The 12,355-nt window shown below is 41.1% G+C and overlaps 1 protein-coding gene across 1 annotated transcript; it reads left to right on the top strand.

Annotated features, from left to right (window-relative positions):
- The first annotated feature begins 6,674 nt into the window (after positions 1–6,674).
- On the top strand, positions 6,675–11,545 carry RIPPLY2 (ripply transcriptional repressor 2). Its single transcript, XM_063124811.1, has 4 exons — positions 6,675–6,799; positions 6,952–7,027; positions 8,431–8,495; positions 11,380–11,545. The coding sequence occupies exons 1-4, from the start codon at positions 6,675–6,677 to the stop codon at positions 11,543–11,545; spliced, it is 432 nt and encodes a 143-aa protein (XP_062980881.1).
- The last annotated feature ends 810 nt before the right edge of the window (positions 11,546–12,355 follow it).

The following is a 12,355-nucleotide window of genomic DNA, read 5'->3' as shown; positions in this document are numbered from 1 at the left end:
TAAGCAGACACTTTCAAAGCCATTCTGAAACTACACTTTATATATTTCTTAGGGATGTATGAGAAAATTCTTTCAGTTCATTTTTGAGCTGAATTTAAGTAGTTTGTACCTCCTGGACCTAAATGTGGAGCTAATGCAATCTGTAGTTGAAGTTTGTCCCATTTTCAAGCTTGCGAAGTGATTCGTGAAACCAAGAAATGTGTTTGAAAATTGCAGGGGGGGAGTGTACTTTTGACAAATGTGTGGAAACACATTTTAAGCAATGGAAGAAAAATGCATACATTTCAAAAACGTGCATATGGAAAAATGCACATAAAAATATCCATAAATTTTCCTGCGAAATGAAAACCCCCCACAACAAAACAAAACCAAATCTCACAATCTGATATAGATCCCAGTCAGAACGTTCCAAAGTGGGATATGGAAAACCTAGTTGAGTTCAAGCTTTGCTGATTCACACATCCCTCATAATTCCTCCAGGACGAATGCTTGAATCAAGAAAAAAGGAGCCAATATAGTCTGGTTGTGGAAAATTGGGCTGTGCAGCATACTCCAATGGGATGTACAGAAGTAAGTCCCACTGTGTACATTGGGGCTTACTCCCAGCTGAGTGTGCATAGGATTGTATCCTGAATCTAGGATTTTTTTTACATGAGGTATTTATTGTAAGAATGGGGAAAATGGGATATTATTTCTGAACGCGCTATTTCTACTGGTGTATTTGCACTATTCTCCTATAGCGCAGCTCCACCTAGGTTATATAGAGGGGAAGCACAAGAGGAAACACTCTTTGGGTAGAGCTCAGATCTCAATTCTGCAGTGAGACTGCAAGTAGATACAGATATTAACAGCCTCGTATAGAAGTACTCTACGAGAGCTGCATTCAAATGGCACTTCATGGATTCATTTTGTGGCAGTGTTTCTCTCTCTCTCTCTCTCTCTCTCTCTCTCTCTCTCTCTCTGTCTCTGTCTCTGTGTGTGTGTGTGTGTGTTTGTGTGTTTCATCTCATCTATACAATAGCGAATACTGCCATCCCTAATTGGATTGTTGTTAGGGTGAACATAGTATGGATGGTAAATGAAACAAGTTTTCAGTGGGAAACTTAAGCAGAAGAATCTCACATCTCCTCACCATCCCATCTACCATAGAATTTATTATGAACACTGGATTGATTTTGTGGTCCTCTTGGTATAGATTATTTTTCACCCGAATTTACTCATGAAAAAATAAAATTCTAATTAAACAAGAAGGGCAATTATTAGAGATAAATTAACAATCCTAATGGATTTAGTATTGGGTCTGTTATTAGAATAGCTGAATGAATAGACATAATGCTAACCGCCCAGAGAGCTCTGGCTATTGGGCGGTATAGAAATGTAATAAATAAAATAAATAAATAAATAAATAAATAACAACAATGGATTTAATATTTTTTATATAATTCATATAAGCCCAGAGAGCTTCGGCTGGGGGGGGGGGGTATATAAATGTAATAAAATAAATAAATAAATAAATAATATTGTAGATAAGAGTTTATGGCCCGATTCGCATGCAACGAACAACTGATGGTTAAAAAACCATGGGTTGTTTGGGGGCATGTGAGTGTGCTAGCTTCCAACCATTGCCGCTTCCATTACGCTAAACAACCCAGAGATGCCCTGTCCCTGGATTCTTCCCTGTGATGTGTGAAACTGGAACTCTGGCTTGCTGGGGGAGAAACAATCCAGAGTTTTAACCCAAGAACACACCATGGGTTGAAACTCTGGATTGTTTCTCTCTTAACAACCCAGGGTTCTGGGATCACACATCATGAAGAACAACCCAGGGCTGTTTAGCACAGTGGAAGCAGATGAGTGATCAGGATCCAGCACAATTGCTTCTCCTGTGCAGTCCCAAATGACCCACTGTTCGTCAACTGCGGTTTGCTTGTTGTGTGCGAACCAGGTCTATATGTGACAATGGAAATTATAACTAAACTGATATACATTGCAAAACCATTTAAAGATAATAACATACAAATAAAGGGCAGTATCCAAGACTGCTGCTCAGCCTCCACTAGTTCTGTTACACTCATGCAACCCAAAAACAAAAAGATGGGCTGCAGTTGGAAAAATACGAATAAGAACAGAGCCCAAAGAGCACCCAACTGCATACACAGAATACAGTTAAACACTTAACAAAAGATCATGAGATGTCTGTGTACGCTCCTACACATATACATTATTATACCCAATATGAATTAAAGTTGCAAAAGTATTTAAAGAGGAAAGTATTTAAAGCAAAGTAGCCAGTTATATTAACACTCAAAGTTATATATCATAAACAAACAAATTGCATTTACACATGACAGAATTCCTATACATTCAATGGAATAAACTCCTTGTTGGGTTCATGTGTTTTTGATATACAAAAGAAGTAACGTTCTTGTTATGACAGGAATCTGACAAGTTCATCCTGTTTCATCTTGTACAATTTCTTTAGATAAATAATCTTATTCTTCTGAAAAGTACTGTAATTTTATCATCGCTGTGTGTTATCATGCCGTGCGGGAGTAGCCTCAAGCTAGTAGTTCCCAAAACTATTTTCTATTTCGTTTAGAGACACCCTCCACAGAGAATGTTGTCTTATTCACTGGCTTACAATTCCATGAGCCCTGAGCACCCGTTCAATATTATTTTCGCTGCTTGAGGCTCATGGAATTGTAAGCCGGTGAATAAGACAACATTCTCTGGGGAGGGTATCTACAATTTCTGTGCCCTTTCAGAAATTATTTCTACTCATTTTGGATTGCTAGGTTCCTATTGCATTAGTGGGTGAGGAGGTGTCCCTCTAACATGCAAGCAATATTGGATACTGCCCAATATTCTCAACATTTTGTCACACTGCAGTGTGACCAAGGGGGTGTCTATACACTCCGGAAGCCCTGAGGTGGCTCTGAATTCATGCTGCATCATTATATGATGCAGCCGCTGATGCGGAGCCTCCCCAGGGCAAATAGCCGAAGACTCACAGCAGAGATCCACTGATCTGTGCCCTTCCAAAAACGATTATTTCTGCTAATTTTGGATTGCTAGATTCCTATTGCACTGGGGGGGAGAGGTGTCCCTCTAAAATGCAGGCAATATTGGATACTGCCAAAGTATCTCATTCTCAACATTTTGTCACAGTGCAGTGTGACGAAGGGGCTGTCTATATGCTCTGGAAGTCTGCCGGAGCGACATCAACGTAGCTCTTCCCCATCTGTCCTCAAATGGATGCTGCACTGGGGGGGGGGCGTTCCCAGGTGGAAGGTGACCGCTCATTGCTTGCTGGAAGCTGAGGGAGGGGGCAGGCCTGGCAAGCCTAATGGCCACTGGAAGCCCACGCTGCCTCCCTCCCTGTAAATAATTTGCCACCATCCTGCACCAGCGATACTGCAGGGTTTAGCGGTGGAACAGCACGAACTCGGCACCATGAAGACGGTCCTCAAGACACAGAATTCAGGATAAAGCTGTGAAGGTGAAGGCTTGATGCTGAAACGGAGGTCATCAGGAAGAAGATTTTGCCCCCACCCCAATGGTAGCCCTAAGTTCATTGTTTTCTTTCTTTCTTTCTTTCTTCTGTAGAAGTTAATGGTTGCCGTTTAATCCTATAGAAAAAGGTAAAGCACTGTCCTTGGCTGCAATCTTCATGGGAGACCAGAGCAGGGACAAACATCTAAAACCTTTCTTCTCTTATGGTTTGCTACATCCAAATTGGACCCCCCCTTCCCAGAAGCTGAGGAAAAGAAATGGGCACTAATGAAAGAGATTCATTTGGAGGTGGGAAACCAGCAGAGCACAAGGAGTTAAGATGATCCCACCTCTCCCTGTACTGGTCTTCAACTGGATATTGCAGCCTGGGCACTGCTTTATGCAAAAAACAAAACAACACCAACACCCAACACCCTAAAAATGACATTGGGGAACAACGTATTAGCATCACACCAACTAAATGTCTGTCATTTGGTTTTAAAGGGAAAAATGAAACATAGGTCTTGTGGAACAATATTGCAGCAGAGTCCAGTCCGTTCACCACTGCTGAAAATAGTTGGCCAAGCCTCCACCAACTGGAACCTTATGTGTATGTGCTTGTTCTGCACCCGGAGCATTGCCCACAACACACACACTTCCTCCACAAAGGCCCAACCATTCATAATGATAATCATTTTCAGACCATCAAAAGACTGCAGCTATGTGAGATTGTTCTACCATGGTAGAAAAAAATTAAGGGGGGGGGGGATGATCTTCAGTTGAATTATGATCATGCTATTAACTGGTGCGCTGCATTTCATTGTTACAATTTTACTTTGTCCCTTGACACTAAAGAGTTCATACCTACATCTTGTATGAACTGTTCTGTCTCTTTAAATAATTGAAATAATGGCTACCGCTTCAAATAGAGTAACTTCTCTTGTAAATATAACATTCTTATCAAAGGTGCTGAGGTTCCTGTTTATTATTGTGCAATGCTGGTTTGCCAGTTAAAAAAAAATCTAAACACCTTTAATCCTCCATACTTCATTCATATGGATTTTACCCCTTTTGCCTTCAGTGGAATTTTGTTTTACTGTGTGCTTAGCTCATAAACCCTCCAGCAGCTAATCAACAGCTCCAATTCAAAGGTGCCATGAACCACCCCCTAACTGATGAAATATTCCTAGTGACCCAATAAACGTGGAAAATTGGAGCCAAATGCATCGTAAACAACACATGCTAGGTCAATGTAATTGGCACCCTGATGGAAAACACTTGATTCTTATGGAATTTGCTTGCAAATATGTAATCTTTGGACTGCAGCCTTCCTTCCAAATCCTCTCACAGATCAGCTTTAGAGCCAGGTATGTATGGGTGCCAAATACAAGTAGCCAGTCTGGATTCTTGGGTTTTCTTCACAGTCTCCCATCGCAGAGTCTGCACCAGGCCAATCTTCTTCAAGCAAATTCTAATAGCAACTGCATTGATCTTCTGGGCCAGTTTCTGATTGCTGCTGTAGCTTGGATGAGTTTCAGTAATTACAAGCTGAGGAAGTTGACAGTTCCTTAAAGAGGTTTTGGAGCAAAACCACATGTTGCCTGGAGCTTTGCTGCTGTTGGATGATTACGTCTAACTGGAAGGGCGTGATCAGTTTGGTCAGGGGTGGGCAATCTGTGGCTATCCAGATGGTGTTGGACTGGCAGTGCTGGCTCACCACTAGCTATGCAGGATTGGGTTGATGGGAGTTGTTGTCCAACAACTTTGGGAGGGCTACAAGTTGCCCACCCCTGAGTTAGGACCAGGAGATAATAAACACCTCCTTGAGAGGGGGAGCAGACTCTGTTGCCTTTGCCTACTTGCTCAAGCCAATGGTGACAGTTCAACTCCAGGCATTCTGCCTTCTGGCATAGGTTTGGCCTAAAAATACCTGTGGAACTCCCTGCCAAGAGAGGTTAAGTTCTCTTCCTCTCTGCTGTCCTTCTGCAAGCAGGCAAAGACCATTTTATTCAAGCAGGCCTGGCCTAGCAAACTGAAGCACAATCTAGGTAAGATACCTGACTAGAAGATAGTAAATCCATCCTGTTTTGGATGGAGTTGGACTTTTCCATGAATTTTTATTTTGCCCTTTCTCCAAGGAAATCAGGGAAGTGTATGTCCAAACACACTTTTCCTCTTTGTAACAAGCTTAAGCTGAAAGACAGTATCTGGCTAAAGGTCACCCAAGGAGCTTCCTGGCTGAGTAAGGATTTGTACCTGATTCTTCCCAGTCTTAGTCAGAGTAGCCACTAGCCACTAGCCCACACTGGCTATATGAAGGGTCAGATCCAAAGCTTGGGGCTGATTTTAGCTCCAGACCTGTCTTTGGGGGCCCAAGTGCCATCTATGCTTCAAGTACCTTTTAACTTTAGCTGGATTCTACCCTATGGTCCTCCCACCCCCCTACCACCTTCTGAAGAGAGGAGACTGCTGGCCAGAGATAGGTATTTCTCCTTGTGGCACAGAAACATCTTCCACTTGGCCCTCATTATCATTAGATTGGGAGGAAAATCCAAAAACTTGTTTATTCCATCTGCTTTACTTCGGTTCCTTTATGTTCTTGCCGCCTGTGCATTTGAATTTGTTGTGTACTTTTAATCCCCTCTTTAATTATTTGATAACTGCAAGGTTTTTTGCACACAGACGTTGGGAAATCGCTGCAACTATTTAAATAAACTAATTAGTACAAACCTATTGTTGCAGGGATTTTGTAACGAAGCGGCTTTCTTCTGGCAAGAAGGAACACACACACGCACACTGGAGGTTCTCGGATTCTTTCTCACGCTGGACACGGTGCAGCTAGAGCCCAAAGCGTGGCTTTCCCCTCTTAATGACAACAGCCATGTGTCTGCTCAAGTGTGATTAACACCCACTTGCCAAATCTCTCCCTGGGCCATTTGGAGTTTGCACGCGTCCACGCTTCTTGTTTACCCTGATGCAGCTTTCACGCGCAGCCTTTTTGTTTACCTCTCCAGCAAATGAGATAAAGTGGCTGGAAGACTGCTAAGCAATCATTATAAAAAACCCTCGGGCGGCAGCCGATCCACAACGCAGTCCCAGAGAAATCTGCAAAGGAGAGAGACGAAGATAAGCAGCAGCTGCAACACTTTGGCTGGGTCGAGGGCTGCTACGAAGGACCGAGCATGGACAGTTCGCAGCTCTGCCTCTGCAGGTCTCCGCTTGGAGCACTGAACTCTCGGATCTGCTACAAAGAACTACCGGGGTACCCGCGCTTTGCTCCAGTCCAGCGCATTCACGATGCAGCTCTGTAACCTGTGCTTGAAATTAGGCGGTTTGGCTTGTGTTCCTCCCCCACCCCCTCTTTCCCAACAATCCCCACCCCCTCTCTGTCTCCGATCGCGCGGGGGAAATTGAGTTTTGCTCCGCTAATGCAAAACTGTATATTGTTTGGTTCTGCAGGTCCGAAGGATTCTGGCGACCTTGGATTCCCACCCCAAAAGATGCAGAAAGGCAGTGCAGGCAGCACCATAGGGCGGTGAGTGTGTCGATTCTGACAAAAGCCACAACAATCCCACGCGGGATTGTACCCACCGAACTGGTCTTTGATCCCTCACTTCCAGCTTCCTTGCATGCACGCGAGATTATTATTATTATTATTATTATTATTATTATTATTATTATTATTATTATTATTATTATTATTTATTTATTTATTTATATAGCACCATCAATGTACATGGTGCTGTACAGAGTAAAACAGTAAATAGCAAGGCCCTGCCGCATAGGCTTACATTCTAATAAATGTAAATAAATAAATGCGAGAGTGAATGAATGGGTAGAACCTAAACAAGGAAATTACAATCAATTAGAAGCAACAACAAAGCAAGCTCTTTAGAGGCTGCATATGGAGAAATTACTAGATTAGCCATAGTCCCATCCTCCTGCTTTTAATGAAATATATTTGATTTAAAAAACGGAACTGGGGTACTGGTTTATGTAATAGACCAACATTGTTTTCATAAGTCATACTTAAATCATACTTTTGCTTCTTTTAAAATATATTTTAAAGTGTTTTTATTTTATTTTATCTTGTACACCACTCCGAAATTTTCAATGCGGAGCGGTATATAAATATTGTAAATAAATAAATAAAATAAATAAATTTGCGCATTTCATCTTGTAATTTGAATGTAAAATCTAGATGGGTTTAATGGCCCACCCTACCAAATCAAGCGCCTGAAGCAGCTGCCAACCTGGTTTTAAGCCATGGTGGGTTGTGGTGCATGTCGGTGGCCATTTTGAATATTGAACTCTTAGCTTGGGTTGCCATAGTTGTTTGCCTGTCATCCAAACACAGGTGGCATGGCTTGTTGGGAGATGGGGAGAACCTACAACAGGCCGTAGGTTATTGGAGAGTTGTTTCCCCTCCAGTAAGCCATGCCACCCAGGTTCAGACAACAGGAGCCCAACCTGGTCTTGAATAGGCAACTGGCTCAGCATGGCTTAAAGAAGGCATGCTGAGCTGAGGTGATCATATGAACCAGTGAGGTGGCTATCTCAGGTAGCTGATTTAGAGGTATTACAAAGCAGTACCAATTTATTAGCTACTTAATGTATTATTATTGTATATTTGTGGCAGGGTGCAGGAGAGGTGCTTGTAGGATTTCCTGCCTTGGGTATCAAAATAACATGATCAGCTCTGGATATTGTGAGCCTTGACTGGGGGAGAGAGGGGGAGCTATTTGCTGTGCTGCCTCAGGTAACAAAACGTTTGGGGCCCTGTTTGGGTTTGGTTAAAATGAAATCGGCTCTCCAGTTTTATCAGTATTGTGTTCCATTATCAAATGACGAACTCCAGATGCATTACTTTTGAATATGCCCTTAATCTATATTGTTAATCATTCTGTTTTGACCTGTGTCTCCTACTCTAAATTCTAGCTGTGCAGCCCTTCTGAATCTACAGAAGACTCAGCAAAACTTACGCAGTATACACATCCAGTCAGGTAAGATGTAAGCATTAATATTGTTCTCATACGGTATCAGTAACGGTTATCTTATCTATCATGGTTCCTGCGTCATTATCAGCTGCTTAGCAGAAATAAATGCAACAGGTGAATATGTTCATTACACAACTCCTCCTTGAGGTTTAACTAGTCGGATCAAACTTCAAAAAAAGGAGAAAACACTAAAATTATGTAGGCCATTCAATGCAATTTCCCAGTTTTTCTGCTGCCCTCCCCTTCCAGTCACCTGAAGCCTGAGGAAGGCTAAGTGACTAGGAAACTTGTTTCCAAAATAACTTCCTCTCCCATGTCTTTCACATGCCATGCCATTTTATTTTATTTTCTATGGTTTTAGTGCTGTTTCCTTATGTCTTTAATTATCTTTCCTACCACATAACAATGACTCAAAGATTGTTACAATATGGGCCTCTCCCTCTGAGCTGAGCCCAGCCCTACCATTAGGTAGAGGTAAGTGGTTGCCTGAGGCAAATGATTTTAAGTGTCATGAAAGAAATCAAACTGTTAGTTATTTAATTTATTATTATTGTATTTTTACCATCAGGGGAGGGGGGAAATGCTAAAATAAGACTGGCTTTGTGGGTCCACATTGACTTGACATAGGGGTGCTTTTACTGCTCCGTCTCAAACGCCAAAACATCTTGAGCTGGACCTTGGGCTATTAACTGTACTGCACACCTGTGTGAACTGGCAGCCAGGTGAGCATGGCAGAGCATGTGGCCCACCGATTCAAGAACAGGGAAACTTTACCCTATGATGGATTGGTTATAATATAATGGGTTATACTCTATTGAGCTACAATGATTGAACCAAGGGTTCCAAGGACCTTATGGATGTTTTTTCTAGTCCTGTATGAGTTCAGCATCTGAGTACCTGCATGGCATGAATTAGAGATATGGCCTTAGAAAACACCATACAATGTTGTATATTTCTCCTCAAAAACTGCCTCCTACAATTTTAACCTTGGGTAATGAGGAAGTATCCTATGGAGTTATGTCTATAGTGAGCATCATGGCAGAGTTATGTACATCAATGCAAAGGCAAACTTGCATAGATGTACATAAATTCCTCTAGTTTCTAGGGGAATCCCAAGAGCATTCAGATGTGCAGCCCCAAATTTCCCATCTAATATCATTAAACCATATATGATGTATGGGTAAGAGATAATAATCTGCTTGACCTTGTATAACAACAGTTGTAATTGAGGAGTTGGATGCGATGGCCTTATAGGCCCCTTCCTACTCTAATATTCTATGAGTTACAATCACACACTCCACCCTGTGAGGAGGCTAAGGGGAAACATGATAGAGATGTACAAAATTATACATGGTATGGAGAATGTGGATAGGGAAACATTTTTCTCCCTCTCTCAAAATACTAGAACACAGGGTCATCCAATGAAACTGATTGGTGGGAGATCCAGGACAAATAAAAAGGAAGTACTTCTTCACACAGCACATAGTTAAATTATGGAACTCACTATCACAAGATGTAGTGATGGCCACTAATCTGGATGGCTTTAAAAGGGGGTTGGATAAATTCCTGGAGGAAAAGGCTATCAATGGCTACTAGCCCTGATGGCTGGGTGCTATCTCCAGTATTCAAGGCAATAAGCCTGTGTGCACCAGTTGCTGGGGAACTTGGACAGGAGGGTGCTGTTGCACCATGTCCTGCTTATTCATCCCTGGCCAATGGCTGGTTGGCTACTGTGTGAACAGAGTGCTGGACTAGACGGACCCTTGGTCTGATCCAGCATGGCATTTATTATATTCTTATGTTCTTATTTGGTTGTGTAGAATGGTTGTTTAGGTATTTTGGCCAACGGAACAAATTTTCACTATGGGAACAAGACTGCAGTTTGAGAAGTGATGTGCCTACTAGGCACACTTTGAAGGATTAAGTTATGGCTGTGCATTACAATAGTTTCTGACTACCAGAGTTGAATTCTTACTATTCAGAAAGTATTTTTGTATTGTTAGAACATTATTTTAACATTTTACTGTGTGGAAACCTTAGGTATGAAAGCCTCTAGGTATTTTGTGCTATGATTTTGTAGTTCTAATAAATTAATAAATCGGAACTACATATTACAAGGTTCATAATTATGTTTACCTTGTAACGGTAACCAGGTGGGGATACACATCTGTAAGGAGAATTGGTAGGCAGGGATATGGTTAAAAACTTCACTCCTGTCTGTGTTACTTTAACAAGTGCAAATTATCTTATTCTGTCCCTTTGTCTGCGTACAATTGTGTTTGTTTTAAAATTTTAGAAGTTTAAAAAGCAGCTTCTGTTGCTGAGAGAAATGCTGAAGCTGCAGTAATTTGAGAAATGTTAATATTGTCTGGCTGTATATTTGCACACGTGAAGGACACTGGCTTCAAAGAACTGAATACAGTTTTGGGGGCCTGGGGCTTTTGAGTTGGCAACACTGATTGTATTGCTTAGATACGGACATTAACATTTGTGTTTGAATGGTTTGAATGTGAATTCTTAGCATCAGCATTTCACATCTCCAGCTTCAGAATATTTTGTGACAGATTTATGACAGGCTCTGGGGCAGTATGTGAATGCAGAACTGGCTTTCATGCTCCTTTTAACAAAATGAAAAGAATTTAGCTGTCTTGAGAGCATAAAAAAATCTTTCAACAAATCTATATATACATTGAGTCAGCAGAAGTTATCTTTACTTGTTCCTAGTTTTGTTTCATGGCTGAACATCTCTAAAACCTAAAGATGTAATCCAGTGAAAATTGATTTCAAAGTACCTCTAGGTTAACTAGACTGAAGTGAATCCCAGGGTAAATGATTTTGAATCGCCCTGCAAATATGAAATTAACAAAACATACTATGCATTTTGTTTTAGGTTATTTTGGCCCAAATCAAGGTGCTTTGACTACCTGTATCAAGAAGCGGAAGCACTTCTGAGGAACTTTCCTGCCCAAGCCACAATTTCCTTTTATGAAGATTCAGGGAGTGAAGAAGATAGTGATGAGATGGAACATGATTCAGAAGCAGAATTGGATAATTAATTGTATTGAGTGCTAATGTCACTGTTTATATTCATTAATTTAAGATTAATATTGACATGCTATCATAGTATTTTAAGCTAATTTATATGTAAGTTATTTTTAATTAAAATTTTAAGCATTTTTATTTTTGTAATATCAGCATTTGAGTTTTTATACCCCTTGTACTTCTGAAACCAATTATGCCAGTTACACCAGAACATTAATAGAATTAACAGTTGCAGAAATTGTGAGATGAACTGGGGTCGGGTGGTGGTGGGGAATGGAATCTATAGACTCATTTTCTTCTTATTCCTTAAAAGGACTTTTAGCATATTTAGTTTCTTATATCCAATACCCTGACTGTAAACATATTTGGAGGGGGAAAACCAATGGTTTTAGTGGAGCTGACTCTCATGTAAATGTGTTTAGACTTGTGACATTTTTCAGGGTTACAAATTGTATTATGTGTGAGATTACACATATCAGAATGAGGGAGAAATATGAGTATCTGTTTCCCTCATTAAGATCAAGTATATTGGGTTGTCTGTCCAGTGGAATGGACAGCGTTGGTAGAATGGATTCCCCTTCCTTCTGTGAACCCTCCAAATCTGCTCTGGGGGGTTGGGGGACCCTCTGGAGTAGATTTGAGGGGCATGGGGTGAAGATGGGAGAAGAGAAAGGGGAAATCCTGTTGCATGAATAGAAAACTTAGCCTGTGAAGTCGGTAACCCATTGTCATTCTGGATGCTACCCTTAGAAAATGAAAGGGGTAATTCAATGTAAAGTTATCCCAGGCCCTATTCAAGCATTTGATAATGCACATTGTTTAAA

This window comes from Elgaria multicarinata, chromosome 4 (assembly GCF_023053635.1).
Source record: "Elgaria multicarinata webbii isolate HBS135686 ecotype San Diego chromosome 4, rElgMul1.1.pri, whole genome shotgun sequence".
Taxonomy (NCBI): domain Eukaryota; kingdom Metazoa; phylum Chordata; class Lepidosauria; order Squamata; family Anguidae; genus Elgaria; species Elgaria multicarinata.
The sequence above is the reverse complement of the archived record's forward strand: the minus strand, read 5'-3'. Positions and strand labels throughout refer to the sequence as shown.

Excerpts from the sequence above, each read along its gene's own strand:
- RIPPLY2 (XM_063124811.1), top strand. The coding sequence starts at position 6,675 with ATGGACAGTTCGCAGCTCTGCCTCTGCAGGTCTCCGCTTGGAGCACTG. Across the intron at positions 7,028-8,430 it reads GCAGGCAGCACCATAGGGCG|CTGTGCAGCCCTTCTGAATC; the intron begins GTGAGTGTGTCG and ends TCTAAATTCTAG. Across the intron at positions 8,496-11,379 it reads CAGTATACACATCCAGTCAG|GTTATTTTGGCCCAAATCAA; the intron begins GTAAGATGTAAG and ends ATTTTGTTTTAG.